General features: G+C 37.1%; 2 protein-coding genes across 5 annotated transcripts in view; one reads left to right on the plus strand and one right to left on the minus strand.

Moving 5' to 3' along the window:
• LOC145660718 (tetratricopeptide repeat protein 27) overlaps positions 1-19,051 on the minus strand; it is a 126,029-nt gene that overhangs the window by 75,800 nt on the left and 31,178 nt on the right. For all 3 annotated transcript variants that reach the window (XR_014126868.1, XM_081726084.1, XM_081726085.1), the window contains exons 4-8: positions 15,988-16,255; positions 11,370-11,506; positions 6,311-6,423; positions 4,326-4,392; positions 365-478 (exon numbers count right to left, since the gene is read on the minus strand). Coding sequence is in view for 2 of the 3 variants with exons in the window: in XM_081726084.1 (XP_081582210.1) it covers positions 365-478; positions 4,326-4,392; positions 6,311-6,423; positions 11,370-11,506; positions 15,988-16,255 (699 nt within the window). In the remaining variant the exon portion in view is untranslated. The remainder of the gene's footprint in view (positions 1-364; positions 479-4,325; positions 4,393-6,310; positions 6,424-11,369; positions 11,507-15,987; positions 16,256-19,051) is intronic.
• The window catches only part of LOC145660721 (histone deacetylase 8-like), a 270,630-nt gene that overhangs the window by 44,875 nt on the left and 206,704 nt on the right, over positions 1-19,051 (plus strand). The gene's annotated exons all lie outside the window — the stretch shown is intronic.

A 19,051-nucleotide genomic window follows, 5' to 3' on the forward strand; every position in this document is an offset into this window, starting at 1 on the left:
TTAAAATACCGCTAATTTTACAGTAATTATGTGATTTCTTCAAATAGATAAAACATAATCGAAAAGTGGAACATGAGCGCGCTAGACAATATTATTTTGGCTGAGGTAGCTTTATCACGAATCACCTAATAGCTTTCCGTTTGCAGCCATTTAGAAACGCAAAAATAAATGCCGATTTTTTAAATGCCTACAAATCGAAAGCCAAGAAATTATGCACAACAATGTCAATATTAATCTATAATTTCTGGAGTGTTTTGAATAAGTGAAAAAGTGGGTGTGGGAGTCTGTTGAACATGCTTACAGATTAATGTTAGTCTGTAATACTTACGAATACATACTTAAGAAAACAGAGAAAATGGATTACCTGAGTTTGCATCATTGCTCGCTCAACTGTCCTCGAGTGAAACGATTCTATTTTACATCTTGCCAGCAAAGTAGTCATCTGGAGACTCCACACTTGAGGATTGGCAAGAATACACTTGAAATAAAATAACAATTGCTTAATGAAATTTAATACATATGCATAAATTAACTTCTATACAAAATTTACACTACGAAACATGTAATATTCAGGCACCAAGTCTCCAGTTTGTTATGCACATATGCAAGGTCCTGACACATGTATAGTACTTAATGCGATATACTTGACATGTATATTCTGCTAACACGCCCACTAATTCGCTAACAGCTGTATTTCACATGTATTTAACATGTCAATTACATTTTTATCAAATGAAAAGCAGCTGTCGTTAGATCCTCATGAGGTAACGTTTATGTCAACAACATGGAATATGCCGGTTACGTACATGTCTTTCCACTCTTTACATGTTGTTTACACGCATTTTTCACGTTGTAAGGTTGCAACCCTATCAACATGAAAACTACTTGTTTCTGTGAAATGAACATACCTGTCTCATGCATACAAAAGTGTTCCATTTTCAGACGCATGTACAGGCGCCTGTAAAAATATGCATGTTTCACAGGCGCCTGTAAACCACCTGCATTTTCTGTCTGGGTATTTTAAGAGTATGTATATATATGTATGTTACAGTTTCGACTATGTAACATAGCCTTCCTCAGACACATTATCCATTATCTCATATTAATTCCTCCTTAGAATAATCCCAAGCATTAAGAGGGAATACGTGTTAAAAACAATTGAAGAAGAAATGGAAAATAAGATTATAAGAAAATGAAAAGAGGAGGAAGTGTTGAAGGCCCTAAAGCGATGTGGGAGAATAGTGTATGCATGATTGATGGAAAATTGGTGAGGATAAAAGAAGGGCTAAGCATACTTTCGAGACTGAGTCCGGTACTAGCAGAAATCGTAATGAACAGGTGGGAACAGAAAGTAAAAGAAAAAGGAGGACAAAATCTTATAATCTTTTGTAGATATGTAGATGATTGTCTTGGAATACGGAAAGGAACTAAGAGACAGTTGGAGAACTTTGTTACGATAATGTGTCTGAGGAAGGCAATGTTATATAGCAGAAACTGTAACACACATATATGAAAAAATGAAAATGAAATCTGTAAGTTTTACGTCCCATGGTTATGCCGGTTAGGCTAAAGGAGACGGTGATAATGAGAGATGAGTGAAATGGTGGAATGAAGAAAGTGGGAGGAAACGGGAGAACCCCGAGAAAACCCACGAGCACGGTGTTTGTCCACCACAAAGTTCACTTGGCGGGGGCTGGGATCGAACCCGGGACCCCAAGCACCAGAGGTGAACGCTCTACCACTGAGTCACCGCGCCCCCCTAACACACATATATACTCTTAAAATATATATATATACTGCTTTCATCAGTTCGAGTTTTATTAGCAATCCAAAATGTCCATTAATGACTTTACTTTTGTGAATGTACTTACATCAGGTTCTTCTAATGTAAAACCTGAAACTAAACGGAAAGTGCTTCCCCAACGAGGGACGATATCTAAGTTTAATTATATACCAAAACAAAGATGGCTTTATATATCTCTTTGTTCATATTTTTTCTCGCCTAACAGTTTGAATTAAGCACCCTACCCCAAAGAGAAATACAAAATGTATGTCTCTCGGCTCCTGATAAAAGATAATTAGGCAAACAGAAAGATACCAGTGATACGATGGGTTGCACAACTTATCCTCACGGGAAAAACACGCCATGCCAGTTTCGAAAGCTGTCAAGACAGTCTCCCCTGCATCGAATATAGACTCCCAGGTTGTGTATGTATAGGATGGGACTTATAAATACTGTATGCTGTAATTGTAGAATTCCCTACAGGAAAAGAATGGTGGTTAAATAAGAAAATCGTAAACAGTAGAAAAAAATTGTTATTTTCTCACGAAATCAGGTTTCATACGAAGAAAGTCCGTCTTTTAATAGCCAGCATTTTTCGTATCTTTACGTAAAAAGATATGGGTTCAGGAAAGATGGCTGAATTTGAATGACATGCATCTGGATACTATTCAGGCCATTTTGGGTGAGACTTGGATATGTTTGAGTTGTTTGACTTCTCTTAATGCCGAACGACCGTGGGAGTAATTCAAATTTACTATGTAAACAGGACAAGATTATGTCCAAAACGACAGAAATAATTTTCTTCGCATTTTTTTTTAACAAACTAAGTCATAAAATTTTCACTACGAAAGTTATGGACTAATATGATTATCATATTCCTCACAGTTATGAAGTATTCATCTACAATTAGGAAAGTTCCATGTGCTATCATCCACAACAGTTATGGGTATATGTTGGAGGGGAATGCGTACCAAAATGTTAAAACATTACAAGAACAAGCAGCGTGATATGAGACTTGAAACTTGCTTCCTCGTTTTAAACAATGCATGGTCACATGTTGCATAGATCGTCTTGCTAGAGAAAAGAATACAAATTTCAATTCACCCTCCACTCTTCATATAGGCCTAGCCCAAATTTCGCATCTTATGTCTTCTGGCTAATTGCTGAAATCAACAAACGAATCATTTCTCAACTGACCCGTAAACTCTGTAGAGGTATACAATTTGTCAAAGGGCTGGATTTTGTATTTCAAATATGACAAACATTTTGAGAAATTGTATTGCAATGGGAGGGAAGTTATTTGAAAGGGATAATGAAAAATCTGATTGAATACATTATTCAACAGAAATCAACTATCATTTTTTTTTGATTTCTTCTGTTTATAAAGAAAATTGCAATTCAGTAACATCTCAGTTTTATGTGATTAGAATGCACGTGGTAAGCGACACACACAACGTTTATATACGGATATAATGAAATAAGAGTATGTAATTAAAATTGCAACAGTTTGAAAGAATGCTCGTTGTCGTTATAACCTATTGCTACGAAGTTCCCCCTTATTTGGCAAGCATTTTACGAAGTATTCCAGGTTACGATTTACAAATTATTAAGTCTATATATAATATAAAAAAACAATAATACTTTTCCCGACTGTTCCTCATCTACTATATTGTAAGGATCCCCACCTTTCAGTGCAAGCACATGTTAATCATGCAACACGTGCTATTGTATACAAGCATCAATACAGCAGACGATACACATAAAACCAGGAAGACACGAAGCCAGCACGACGGGAACCGAAGAGGAACGAGCCACCCAGAAATGGCCTATAAAAATGGACCGGAAGAGGGCAGAAGTATCAGTTGACCACTGATCATTCAACCTATACCTGCTCCTGAGGTCGCCTTGGACGAAGGAGTACTACCTTGCCTAAATCCCTAGAGGCTGCCATGAGCTAAGGAGGTTACCAAAAAGTACCGTATCCTGAAGTCGCTGCACGATGCCCTGGAGGCTGCTATAAGCTAAAGGGTTCCCGTATAAAACATTTCCTTCCTTCACCCCACTGGTCATAAGAAAGATTTTAAGATATTTACTTTGCAGATACAAAGACTATTTTGTAATATTTTTATAAAATAAATTAGGTGAAGGGCTAGAATCCCCGGACTGTCATTGTCTCTACCCACATAAACATTACAATATATATATACTTTGTTACAAAACAAAATAATTTCTTTTATAAAATATCCCCTAAGAAACAGTTGGGTACAGCAAATAGAGAAATGGGTTCTGACAAGTAAAAATCAGACTTCTCAAGGTTATTTAAGCTTTTCATGGAAGTTCCTAACTTTTCCAGGACTCTTTACGAGCAAACTGAATTCTCTGATTTTTGTAGGTTTTCCAGATCGGTGGAAACCCAATACTGAAGAAAATGTCGACACTTAGAATCTGCTTGATATCAGAAAGCTTTCCCAATCAAGAGCACATACAGTAAAATATTTTTTGCTCTCTTATTATCTTCATAGCTCTAAGGCACAATACATACGGTTAAATATGGCATCAGTTCTTCTTCAGCAAGCTTGTCCTTTGGCTGTGATCTCTGGAGTTGAACGCTGTTTAAAAAAGAAGAAAAAGGAAGTGTTTAACATTGTTATAGTAAAGTAAACAGACTTTCTACATTTCATCAATGGAAAATGTAGAATTAAAATATTACAGAAGTGTTCCTCCTTTTGAAAACGTTGCGACAGACGTCAATTTACTTTCAATTCCATTTGCCTAATTTCAGGGGCTCATGAGATACTATACTTATAAGATTTGAGTCTCTTCCGTCTTAGGATATGCTTTTTGATGAAAGCGACATGATAAAGGCCTGGCTGGGGTGAAGTTCATTTCAAACGGTTCAGCCGTTTTCCTGTGATGACGAGACCGACAAAGTCGATTTGAAAGTCGAGGAAAATATTACAGAAAGTTCATTCTTAACCCGTTAGAACTGCATAAATTTTGAACCCCTTTTCTCCCTAAGATGCGTATTTTAATCTAGGTAACACGATAGAAACCCACTGAGGTAGATATTATGTTGAAAAATTAATTTTCCAACGGTTCACTTCGATATATAATATATATATATATATATATATATATATATATATGTGTGTGTGTGTGTGTGTGTGTTTGGGAAAATGGAAACAAGCTCGAAAATTCAATTTTCAGATCAAGACTTTTACAGACTTTTAACCATTTTGATAGTGGATTGTACTGACAAATGAAATGAAATGAAATCTTTACTTTTACGCCCCATTGTTATGAGGAACAGGCTAAAGGAGACGGTGATGATGAGAAATGAAGGAAACGGGAGAACTCCTACAAACCCTCGCACACGGCGTTTGTTCACCACTAAGTTCACTTGGCACGAACTGGGAGCAAACGAAGGACCCCATGCACCAGAGGTGAACACCACTGAGCCACCGCGGCCCCTGTACTGACAATGGAATATTGATCCTTATTTGAAATATAAACAAGAACAGGATTCTATTCTCAGTACAAACCATTCCCAAATGACTAAAAAATTTTAAAGGTTTGTATCTGAAAACTGAAGTTTTGGGTTTGTTCTCTTCTCTCAAACACCACAAATATGTAAGCATTCCAGTAAATGCTATTTATTACAACGATATGTCCAAAACTGAACTAACAACTGTGAATATTGAATACTAAATGGATTCAGGCTTTCTTCTCAAATCTTCTGTACAATATGAAATGAGTAAATCAAGGACACTGCCAACAATTCTTGGTCCATTAACTTTTATCTTTACAAAAATGAGATTTTTGTTTTGACTTGTGCTATTAAAATACTACCATCACATAATATGGATTAAGAAGCGAGTTTCAGATTTACCTTCGATTATTGCTGCACAATACTCAGAAATACCACATTTTATTTCTCTTTTAAGCAAAATTAATTTGATCTAAACCACTCAACCCTGACGGGAACTGAAGTATTTTCTGTTCCAACAGTTTTATTTATTGTATTTATTTAAAGTGATTGTATTTATGTACTTATATATTATTCGCCACACCACTTTGAAAGAAGGTGTAACTGATATAATTTAACGCCTCCCTGGGTTAAATTACGAAAAATTATTAATATGTTCCGATCACTTCTTAATATTACTAAAGCGCTCTCTGATATCCGTCATGATTTTTATATTTCTCCCCCCCCCCTCCTACTTCCCATGTTGCGTGGCTGAATTTGGATTTAAACGACATCGGATGTATCACTGTTCATAACAGCGACCCTGAAAACTATAGATTCGATACCAATATTCGTAACTTTCGATCATTTTTAAATGTCTCTCCTCTTATATTGCTCCTTCAAAGTGATACGATAGAAACCATTTTAGGTCCGAACCTCATCCATGTTGAAAATTTGATTGAGATCGGTCTTGTGGTTCAAGAGATAAGGAGTCACAAACATATTCACTTTCAATTTTATAATATAGATTAATGGCAATAAAAATAAGAGAGGTAACTTACAACATTCCTAGAAGTACTGCTTGCTCAATAGCACCCAGTAATGGAATTTTGCCTTCCTCGTCATTTTTGAACTGGATTTGGTTCAGTCGAACGTCGTCGTTTAACTTTATATCCTAAAACAAACAAACTACGTTATATAATATGTAGACGATCAATACAATAAAATGTAAGGAAGTATTTAATGGCCTTTAATAGCGAAAGGTTTACTACGTCGCACCACCAAAACATTTTCTTCTGTCTGAGTACAATATTATTTAAGAGTTATTGCAATTAATAATTAATATTTTAACAAATTAACGAGTAATACTTGTAAAATATAGTTAAGACAGGGACACAAAATAGTATATTTTCATATATGCAAAATTTTATCACTGAAGTTAGCATTAGCGAATCTTCTACCATTCGACCTGATTAGCATTTGTATGCCTCTGTCCATTTGTTCGTACATCTGTTAAACGATAAGTCGTAAAATTTATAAGATTTTAATGAAACTTATACGTGCCTTCCTTTCACTTGCACAAATAACCCTATTGCTTATAGTTGCAATCCATCAAGAATAAGCAGGTAAAATCTCCTCCCCGCCGCCCATGTTGCAAGATTGCACATATACACACTGTTAAAAAAGTGGTTTCGCAAGGGACTGTATCATAAAAATTTGTGATATTGAAGATATTAGCATTGATCTGTGAGCTTATGAATTTTCCAGTGAATCAAATGTTATACCTCAATCGATATTTACGACATAATGAAGGTAATTAAGTAATATGGTAATTACTTCTACTCTTATTAGCACTAAATCAGTTCGGTGTGCTCGAATATTTATTACTAGCAATCAAGGATATGGTAGATTTTCAATAAGGGTGCCACTGAAAATTTATTATATATGTAGACTGACTATAAAATCCGTGCGAGGTGCCATAAATGGAAAAGTTCGGTTTAATGTAAAAATGTGGGTTATGTGCCTAACACTGCTCAGTTAAAATCGGATTATTTAGTATTCACTGTGGAAGCAGTTCAAATAATTATCAGAAGAATGTGCCACAAGTTGTGAAGTAAAATATGGCCTTTTTCTCAACATTTTTATTTGGACACTCAGCATGATTATATAATAAGTCTATATATAGGGTGTTCCAGAGCGACCAGACACTACCTTTTTCTCGAGAACGGTACATGCTATCAAGTTGAAATAAAAAACTGCATCACAAATGTGGGTCCAAAGAATCCGTAGAAATTATTTACAAAATCCCGAAAGCCCCCTTTCGTGGTGTAATGGGGAGGGGAGCACATGCCCCGTTCTTGCAATTTTCAAATGGGAACGATATGTTTCAAATGCACATTCGAAGAAGTGAGGGAAAAATAAGATTGCCTTACAAAACATTTGTCCGTACTACTTACCATTTTCCGTGTACCAATTGTTTTTTCAGAAAAATAAAGGTGCGCGAAATAGAGTATACGGAGTTTACTAATTAAGATAATGTAAGCACCGTCAGCTTCGGGAAGTACAAGACACACGCTTTCCAATGATATGGAACATGGTGCCTTAGGGTCTAAAAAAAAAGAAGAAACTGTGTGACCCCAAAAAAGGGTGTTCAAAGTAAGGTCAGAATTCAAAAATTCCAAATGGAAAGGGGGGGGGGTCGAGTAATACCTCGTTGCAAAGGTCTCTGCAAATGTTAAAAGAATTCGAACACGATTTTGGAATCCACTAACCACTTTCAACATGGCGACCGCGACAATATCGAAACTGAATTTCTGGTTCGTCATGACGAAATAATGTAACTTGGACCGCTCTTCACACTTTTTTGCAAGCTTAGGACTGGCAACGATTTCCACTCACAATAAGGAATTCGTTAGCATGTTTAACGGCAGCTTCGCCAACTGAAAAGGTCCTTCATTGTACAGAAAATGATTGCCACAACGTTGCTTGACCAAAGATAGTACATTAGTCTTAAGTGAAATAAAAAGAAGAACACAATGAGAAACGAATGATAAACGAAAACGAAAAGAATAGGTAAAGCACTGACTTCGACGCACATTTACCAACTTACAGTGGATATTCGAAATGCCTGCCCTGTGCCTCAATGCATTTCTGCACATGGTAACTGAAATGATTCTGTGCCGCAATAATTTCCTCCTCACTAATCTGCCTGCATGCAGCAACTATGTGCTCCGCCATGTTGTTCCTTGTTGTGGGGGGATGTTGATAAACGATTTTTTTTTTTAAAGTCGTCTCCATAGGTAATTATCTAAACATGTTAAGTCTAGTGACCTAGGAGGCCAGGACACAGGTCCACTCCTACCTACCCAGCGACCACGAAATATTACATTCACCTGTTTCCTTGCTGTCAGTTCAAAATGTGCTGGGCAACCATCTTGTTGTAGCCACATATGTGTCCTGATGTGTAAGGGGACATCTTCGATAAGAATGGGCAATTGTTCTTGCAGAAATGTACAAATGTAAACAGCACCCGTAAGACTCGCTTCAAAAAATGAGGTCCAATTATTCTTCCGCCGATAATTCCACACCACACATTTACAGATAATCTACGTTGCTGATCAACCTCTTACATCCACTGTGGGTTTACGGCGGCCCAATAATGCATGTTGTGACGATTTAACTGACCATCACTTTTAAATGTAGCCTCATCAGACCACAACACTATTTCGTCAAAGAATGGAGCATTTGCATGTACTTGAGCTTGAGACCACATGCAAAAGTTGAGCCTGCTTTGAAAATCAGTGCCATGTAGCTCTTGATGCAGGGACATATGGTATGGATGAAATGTGTTAGCCTTCAAAATCCTTGACACCCTAGTTGCGCTGACATCAGAATCGCGTGCAACTTGCCTGATACTCGTGTAAGGATTAACACGGAAGGCTGCAAGTACATCAGCAGACCTATTATCTCGAACAGGCCGAGCTATGCGTTCATTCCTGTGACTGCTGGAAGGCTGAACATTTCCACTTCTGCGTAGACGTTAGGCATGGTTGCAAAACACATGTCTTGAACGACGTTCCCGATCGGGATACCTAGCAGCATACACACGAGCAGCAGCGGAACTATTTAGTTGGCACTTACCCAACAACATGAGCATATCAAATGCTTCTTCGTTTGTGAAAGGCATTTCAACTTACATGCCACGATTTGCCAATGCGAATTAATTGACAGAAATGCACACGACCACGAGGAATGTACGTTAACAAATCCAGACTTTTCACACAATCTCTTCGACGACGCAACGTCTACGTCTTGCAACAGACAACGGTGAATGAGACCAAGATTGGAGTGGCGTGTTCACGTTATTAGTGGAAGCACACTAGAACTGGCAGAAGAGCTAGGCAACCTCCACCTGTACGACATAACTTGCGTACGTTGGTACGGTATATACGTTGTTTAAAACTTTCATACTATCCTTACTGTTTAGGTCTGAACTCAGTAAATTGTGTGGAAGAGAAGTGAATTAATTCGCTCTCAATTAAAAAAATATGTTCCAGGATATTCTTTTATTTTTTTTTAAAAAAAGAAAGACTAAGAATTACTTGATTTAGCATGAATTAAAATTAGTAAAGGGCAAGATTAGGAAACCTCTTAATTAATATGTCCTTTTACTAGTTTACTTTTCCTTCTAATCTTATTGAGTTTGATTTGGTCAGTAACTGCTTTTTCTCTTGATTTCGCAAGTAAATTATGTTTAATGAATGAATGAATGTTTAATGAATGAAGACTCTCTATGTTCACTGAAGGACTGGGTGTCTCTTTTTAACACCCAGGCTATGCAAGACGAGAAACTACATAATAAGTTATGGATGTAAGGTGACTTCCTTTTGTGTGTTTACCTACAGTTTAAAGTGAAATCCGGATCACCGTAATGCGTTCAAATTTCATTATTGTTCGACCGGGAATTGAACCCGGAATAACGTGAACCAAAGGTGCGCGCCCTAGTCACTAGATCAGCGAGGAGGGCGCAATAATTTGCATCCAATTTTTAACCACATTATCTAAACCTGGATTTTTTAAATAAGATTTTACGAAAACCGTTTCGAACACTTGTTTTTCACTTGCAAATGTATTTTTCTTCTTCTTCATTACTTTAGCAGACAATATATGATGACTGCCAATTCAAATTTTCAGATAATTCACATACAAAAAATGAAATGAAAGTCTTTGTTTTACGTCCCACGGTTACGCCAGCTAGTCTGAAGGAGATGGTGATGACGAGAAATGAATGAAATGGTGGAATTAAGAATGTGGGAGAACCCCGACAAAACCTACTCATACGATGTTTGAGTACCATAAAGCTCATTTGGCGCAAGCTGGAATCGAACCAAGGACCCTCAGACATCAGAGGTGAACGCTCTACCACTGAGCCACCGCGTGCCCCAATTCACATACAAGAGAATCATCATGTTTGACACCTTTTTCATGTTCTTCGATTCTAACATTATTTCCTTTATGTGTTATGTAACTATAAACATAAAAACCATCGTAAACTCCTGCTGCATCCAAAGCAATAGACAAAGAAACCTACAAACTATAAAACTCATCTTAGTAGTTCTTCGATGAAGGTAAACGTTATAACTAATTCTGTACCAGATATTTTACCTTATATAGGGCATTCGTAATCTGTGAGTACTAAGATAGTCCAGTCCGGCACGACTTTGTTCTTCGTTATTGCCATCATCCCAATTGAAGGTCTCCCGATTCGCCACGTCAAAAGACGGTGTGGAAAAGTATCAGTAAGCCTAGAGCATGTTAATGGTATTTCGTGATTCGAAAAGCATCACAAGTACGTTCTTTGTGGCAAACAATTACTAAAGAGTACAACCTCGGTATTCTTCGCCAGTTCCTCATTCGGAGATTTTGTCGGGACATTATGGTTACGCAGGTGACAGCCAGATTTTTTCTCCTGACGTCTGGCTATTTCCCAAACTAAAATCTCTGCATGAGTATATGTGACAGTAGAATGATCAATCCAGAAAAAGTTGTTTCGAGAAACGTTAGACAAGATTACATCGTTATTTATCAGAAATCAACTTAGAAAAGGAAAATCTGTCTCACCTTTGGTATATATTCCCTCTCTTGGTGTTGTATTTCCTCGTCCACAGTGTTTTCGTGACCTTCACGATCAACTTCTACATGTAAAGTCAACTGTGCTATGTCTTCGATTTGGAATTTGGTTCTTTTTCCTAACGCACCTACCATATGAAAAAGAAACATCATAATTACTTATAATATGAACACTTTATTTTTACAGGATATATTTAGTAGTTCTCTATGTATTCAGAGTAGCACATTGTATTCGCATTGTCAAGCGCAATAGGTTAAAGGAGACAGAGTCCTCTGCTGGTATCGTTATATATGAGCCACGAGAATAGAAGATGAACATGGTTATTATATGGATATTTTATGTAATTGCTGAATGCACGTTCATATAAAATTCGTAGTTACACATTATTTTACCTGCTACTGAATTTATTTTCGGTGTTCAGGGCTGCTACCTTCTTCCACGTCGAATGTCAAGTTTTAAGTTGTACGCAGAATATCTTAATCAGAATGAAAAGTCATAATTTGTAATTCTCTTAATATTTCTGGCACTCCTACTTTTTTCTTTGTATGCCGAAAGAAAAGAAGGGGAAAAAGAAGTAAACTAAGAACTTACTTCCTAATTTCTTCGATTGGGCTCATTACAATAAAACGTATAGCTGAGCAGCATGTGGTATCCGAGCCAGATGAGCTCCTACCAGGAATCTAACCCGGGTCTCCTGCACCAAAGATGCATGCGCGCACCGTGTAGCCACGAGGGAACTCAGAAGAAAAGAAGGAGAGCACCATAAATATTAAGAGGACTATTGATAGTAAGTTATGAGGACTATTGATAGTAAGTTAACTTTTTGATTAAGAGCTTAAAAATTGTTCTTTTCATTAGTTACCCAAATGTCTGAAAGAAGATGGTAACCTCAACCACCGAAAATCAGCGACAATTGAAAACGCTAATTACTAATATTATATGAACCTTGTCTAACAGACTTCCTAAGAAGTACTGCCAGTTATCAGCTTCTCCATTGTCAAGTCAAATGTTCCTTTATACACTGTCATAGAATGATTGACTGATTAAAGTATTTAATTAGGATATCAGCTCAACAACTTTTTATCATCTCACCAAAAGGCCAATGATTGATGCATCCTTCTCATAAAAGCAGTCCGAAGGTACAAACAATTATAGAAAAAAGGATTTCAAGAAAAGGTGTTAAACAAATATACGACTAGTGACATAATGAAACAAAAGATTCCCAATACAACGGGTCTGATAAAGCTAAAAATATAAACAAAGTACAGAGACCAAGCAAATCCTAAAAGGAAATGCCAGACAACCACATCAATGATTGTATACTATTATATGTATTTAGAATGAGTGGCAATATTTGCTATTTAGCTGATCAGACAGAAGTGGAATATTTTTATATCTTAAAAATTAAGTAACTACCTGCTCTAATGGTTGTTTTACAGTATGTCTCTCCAATTGGTGTTTAATCTTTGTCTTGCAGGTATTTGTAATAGTTCTTGACTTTTCTTCCTGATTGCCCTTCATAACTATCAACATTTAGCATAAACACCGTCAACATCTTGTTACTTGTACAATGGCTTAACCAACTATTAAATGATTTACTTTCTTAGGGTGTACAGTTAAGAAAATTGTTACCGTAAACTTGGAAATTCAATCCCAAGTAAATGTGATTGTGGGGAAAAGTGATAAATGGAGTATACATATAATGAGGTCTAAATTTTACTACTCTTCCTGAAACTCTGATATTGACTGTAAGCTTCTTTCCATTTAAATTAAAGTAATTTTTGTAATATTATACCGACACTCTTGCATCTCATGTAGTCTTGTTACAATGCCTTTATTTTTTTTCTTTTCTCTATACTTCGTTGATGAGGCTTGAAGGTTAGTATCAAATGTCTTTGGTGTTTTGGTTTTCAAAAAGCATGTAGGCACCTAAACTTCAATCGCAATGTTAAATACTGCGAATATACCACAAAGACATGGTTGTTGACTGGAATGCAGTTTGGTGTCCCTTTCAGCAGCGAGAACGTGTGGATCTACAACTTAACGTGAGATCCGAACCACACGATTTTCCGTCGGTATATATACGAGGAAGAATCAGGAACAAGGTTACAAGGTCGATACTTCTGGAGTTTCTTTGTAAATCTTTGAGTTTTACGTCCCACGTTTATGCTGGTTAGGCTAAAGGAGATGATGATTATGAGAAATGAATGAAATGGTGGAATGAAGAAAGTGGGAGGAAACGGGAGAACCCCGAGAAAACCCACGCACACGGTGTTTGTCCACCACAAAGTTCACTTGGCGGGGAGTGGGATCGAATGCGGAACTCCAAGCACCAGAGGTGGACGCTCTACCACTGAGCCACCACGGCCCCTACTTCTGAAGTTTCGTCTGTTATAAAGGAATGAAGAGTGTGCGGTGATTTTAATACATGAGTTGGCAACTGCGCAGAGTTTCAGCTACCCGCCATCTACCGTGCTAGTTGTAGGTAAACAAAAATTGCGACTCGCGAAGAAGTCCGCTGTTATTCGATTTCTGTGGGCGAAACATGTAACCAGTAGCTGGTACATGTTTACGAAGAGACTGTAATGGCTCGCCCAGATGTCGCTCAATGAACGTGAAAGTTCGTGCCTGGTAGAGAAAACGTCACTGATGAGAAGTACAGTGGCCACACTGTTAAATCAGCTTCACTCGGACATTACTGACCACCCTCCTTACAGCCCGGACCTCACTCCAAACGACTTTCACCTGTTTCCACACTTGAAAGAGCACCTAGAAGGCCGTCGCTTTGCTTCAGATGAGGAGGTGAAACACTTCGTAACAACGTGGCTGAACACGCAAGGACAGAATTTTTACCAGGAAGGAATCTTTAAACTCATCCCAGGATGGAACAAGTGCATCAACCGATATGGAGAGAATATGTCGAAAAATAACCTAATGTATATAGTATCTGTTGGCTGTATTGGTTGTATGAAATAATATACACACGTTTCACTGCAGGCTTTGTAACCTTACTTTCTGATCAATCCTCCTATTTATTAAGGGATTTACTTTGGTCAACCGATATGGAGACTACGTCGAAAAATAACCTAATGTATGTACTATCTGTTGGCTGTATTGGTTGTATGAAATAATATATACATGTTTCACTGCAGGCTTTGTAACCTTACTTTCTGATCAATCCTCCTATTTATTAAGGGATTTACTTTGGTCAACCGATATGGAGACTATGTCGAACAATAACCTAATGTATGTACTATCTGTTGGCTGTATTGGTTGTATGAAATAATATATACATGTTTCACTGCAGGCTTTGTAACCTTACTTTCTGATCAATCCTCCTATTTATTAAGGGATTTACTTTGGTCAACCGATATGGAGACTATGTCGAACAATAACCTAATGTATGTACTATCTGTTGGCTGTATTGGTTGTATGAAATAATATATACATGTTTCACTGCAGGCTTTGTAACCTTACTTTCTGATCAATCCTCCTATTTATTAAGGGATTTACTTTGGTCAACCGATATGGAGACTATGTCGAACAATAACCTAATGTATGTACTATCTGTTGGCTGTATTGGTTGTATGAAATAATATATACATGTTTCACTGCAGGCTTTGTAACCTTACTTTCTGATCAATCCTCCTATTTATTAAGGGATTTACTTTGGTCAACCGATATGGAGACTATGTCGAACAATAACCTAATGTATGTACTATCTGTTGGCTGTATTGGTTGTATGAAATAATATATACATGTTTCACTGCAGGCTTTGTAACCTTACTTTCTGATCAATCCTCCTATTTATTAAGGGATTTACTTTGGTCAACCGATATGGAGACTGTCGAACAATAACCTAATGTATGTACTATCTGTTGGCTGTATTGGTTGTATGAAATAATATATACATGTTTCACTGCAGGCTTTGTAACCTTACTTTCTGATCAATCCTCCTATTTATTAAGGGATTTACTTTGGTCAACCGATATGGAGACTATGTCGAACAATAACCTAATGTATGTACTATCTGTTGGCTGTATTGGTTGTATGAAATAATATATACATGTTTCACTGCAGGCTTTGTAACCTTACTTTCTGATCAATCCTCCTATTTATTAAGGGATTTACTTTGGTCAACCGATATGGAGACTATGTCGAACAATAACCTAATGTATGTACTATCTGTTGGCTGTATTGGTTGTATGAAATAATATATACATGTTTCACTGCAGGCTTTGTAACCTTACTTTCTGATCAATCCTCCTATTTATTAAGGGATTTACTTTGGTCAACCGATATGGAGACTATGTCGAACAATAACCTAATGTATGTACTATCTGTTGGCTGTATTGGTTGTATGAAATAATATATACATGTTTCACTGCAGGCTTTGTAACCTTACTTTCTGATCACCCCTTGCATATATAGTTGAAAACATTATAACGTAGCACGCAAACCTTAAAATGAAATCCAGTGTTGATATTTCAAGTTTTTTAGCAATTAATATCTTGTTTCGAGTGAGTTACAGTCCTATGTCTATCTTTAAAAAGCCAGTAAAATTAATGTCTTGACGACGATAAAAAAAAATGGGGAAAAAATACGTACCGATCAAAGAAGCGTCTACACGAGCTGCTTTTTGTGCTGATTTGAAGTAGTCACTGAACTTCATAACTTCCGAGTAATAAGCATGAATGAGTCCAGCCTCCAAAAGGAACTGTACTTTAATATCCCAAAGTTCTTCATTTGACATTAAAAGTTCTTGTCCTTGGACTTCTGCGATTAACTTCATCAAATGTTCATAAATTGTGGGTGACTTCTCTTCCAGTATTTGCTGATGGATAAATAAGTATCTCATACACCACCACTTGCTAGTCTGCATAAAGAAAAATGGTACAGGTATCTTAATATGCAGGCGTTTAAAGAGCAATTATTGGAACATATCATCTAAAATACATCTACTCTATGCCTTCACTCCTTTAAGGATGAATACAAAAACTTCAAATGTATATTTATTTATTTATTTATTTCATTATTGATGGGGCGAGGTAAAATGCAGGGTGCGGCAGTTTTCCCCTTTCCTTTGTAAGACGTGCAAGCGCTATAAGTGTGTGTGGTGGGACATTAATGTTCTACACACTGGGAAGTTCAGTAACAATGTAGCATGAATGGTGAACATGGTGAAAGCTACGTGCATACACAACACGCGTTCCACCAAAATTTTCGTCTGTCACCTCGTGCTCCTGTCTCAGGAAAGGAAGTTATTGATGGTTGAGTTCAGAACTTTGGGGAAAAAAATGAAATATTTGAATGTAAAGTCCCACTATTATATCTGTTAGGCTAAGGAAGAGGATGATTAAAGAAAATAAATAATGATGGAATAAATGGTAGAATGGAAAAGTGGGAGGAAACGGGAGTACCCCGAGAAAACCCACGAGCACGAGACTGTCCACCACAAATTTAATTGGATCGAACTAGGGACCCCTCGCACCAGAAGTAAGTGCTATACCACTGAGCCACCCCCCTTCACAACTTTGAAACAGTAGGTCAAACCACAAGACAAAAAAGAGGTAGTGAACCCGACAATGTGGAGGCTGCACAACTGCGATGACGAAGCCCTAAAAAGTCTGCCCGACGCCTATGTGTTCCTCTTGGAATTTCGAATTGAACATTGAGAAGAATTCTGAACGAAGACTGACACCTACAACAGTACAAAATTCAAACTGTGCAATGACTAAACCCAGATAATTATGTAAATCGCGCTCGTTTTTGTGAACACGTTACAGCTCATTGAAAACGACCCACAGCTCATCCATAATCTATGAATGAGCGGTGGAGTTCACTTTAATATTAGTGGGTATGTCAATAAAAGAAATTTCCACCAGTAGGCCCCTGAGAACCCTCAACAACTCTATGAACAGTCTCTCGACTCAGCCCAAGTTACAGTCTGGTGTGCAATGTCTTCAAATGGAAACATTCGCTTCTACTTGCATAGATTATTAGTGCATTGATCAAGAAGAGAAAAAATGAAATCTTTAAGTTTTACGTTCCACGTTTATGCTGGTTATGCTAAAGGAGACGGTGAAGATGAGAAATGAATGAAATGGTGGAATCAAGAAAGTGGGAGGAAACGGAAGAACCCCGAGAAAACACACGAGCACGGTGTTTGTCCACCACAAAGTCCACACAGCGCGAGCTGGGATCGAACCAGGGACCCTAAGCACCGGAGGTGAACGCTCTACCACCGAGCCCCCGCGCCCCCGCATTGATCAAGAAGAAATCAATCCAATAATACCAGCACTACTATACCACTGGACTGAGAATTTCCTTAAGAGACTCAGAAAATGATCGTGGTCACCTTCTTTAAGTCAGACTGAAAAAATAAACAGAAAAATTTCAGTTTGTTTTAAAAAGGGGATTTGACTGTCCCTTCCTGTATAATGATCAAAGGATACTATCTTCTAAAAACTGGAAAAATAAAAAATAATAATAATAAAAAAAAAGTTTCCAAACCTTACAATTCGTTATAACGTACATAATCGAATAATTTCAAAACAAGTAACATAACAAGTGAATGTTTCACAGTGTAAAACTACAGTACACTTCCAAACTATGGGAATTCAATGCTCAAATTTGAATGTTTCACAGTGTAAAACTACAGTACACTTCCAAACTATGGGAATTCAATGCTCAAATTTGAATGTTTCACAGTGTAAAACTACAGTACACTTCCAAACTATGGGAATTCAATGCTCAAATTTGAATGTTTCACAGTGTAAAACTACAGTACACTTCCAAACTATGGGAATTCAATGCTCAAATTTGAATGTTTCACAGTGTAAAACTACAGTACACTTCCAAACTATGGGAATTCAATGCTCAAATTTGAATGTTTCACAGTGTAAAACTACAATACACTTCCAAACTATGGGAATTCAATGCTCAAATTTGAATGTTTCACAGTGTAAAACTACAGTACACGTCCAAACTATGGAGGATCAATGCTCAAATTTAAAGCAATACATCTATAACTAAGGGTTGCAATAGAGGAATAAAATCAAAGACAGATTCTGTTCCTCGAATGTTGAAACCACATCAGAAAGCCAATACTAGCTCTCTCTTACTGTTTTTGCTCTAGGTACATTAATATTGAAACCGGAAGTGGACATTGATGTCTATCAGTTTCAGTTGCAATAGAGGAATAAAATCAAAGACAGATTCTGTTCCCTGAATGTTGAATCCACATCAGAAAGCCAATACTAGCTCTCTCTTACTGTTTTTGCTCTAGGTACATTAATATTGAAACCGGAAGTGGACATTGATGTCTATCAGTTTCAGTTGCAATAGAGGAATAAAATCAAAGACAGATTCTGTTCCTCGAATGTTGGATCCACATCAGAAAGCCAATACTAGCTCTCTCTTACTGTTTTTGCTCTAGGTACATTAATATTGAAACCGGAAGTGGACATTGATGTCTATCAGTTTCAGTTGCAATAGAGGAATAAAATCAAAGACAGATTCTGTTCCTCGAATGTTGGATCCACATCAGAAAGCCAATACTAGCTCTCTCTTACTGTTTTTGCTCTAGGTACATTAATATTGAAACCGGAAGTAGACATTGATGTCTATCAGTTTCAGGTGCAATAGAGGAATAAAATCAAAGACAGATTCT

The sequence above is a fragment of the Thermobia domestica genome, chromosome 9 (genome assembly GCF_964235325.1).
Source record: "Thermobia domestica chromosome 9, izTheDome1.hap1.1, whole genome shotgun sequence".
Classification (NCBI taxonomy): domain Eukaryota; kingdom Metazoa; phylum Arthropoda; class Insecta; order Zygentoma; family Lepismatidae; genus Thermobia; species Thermobia domestica.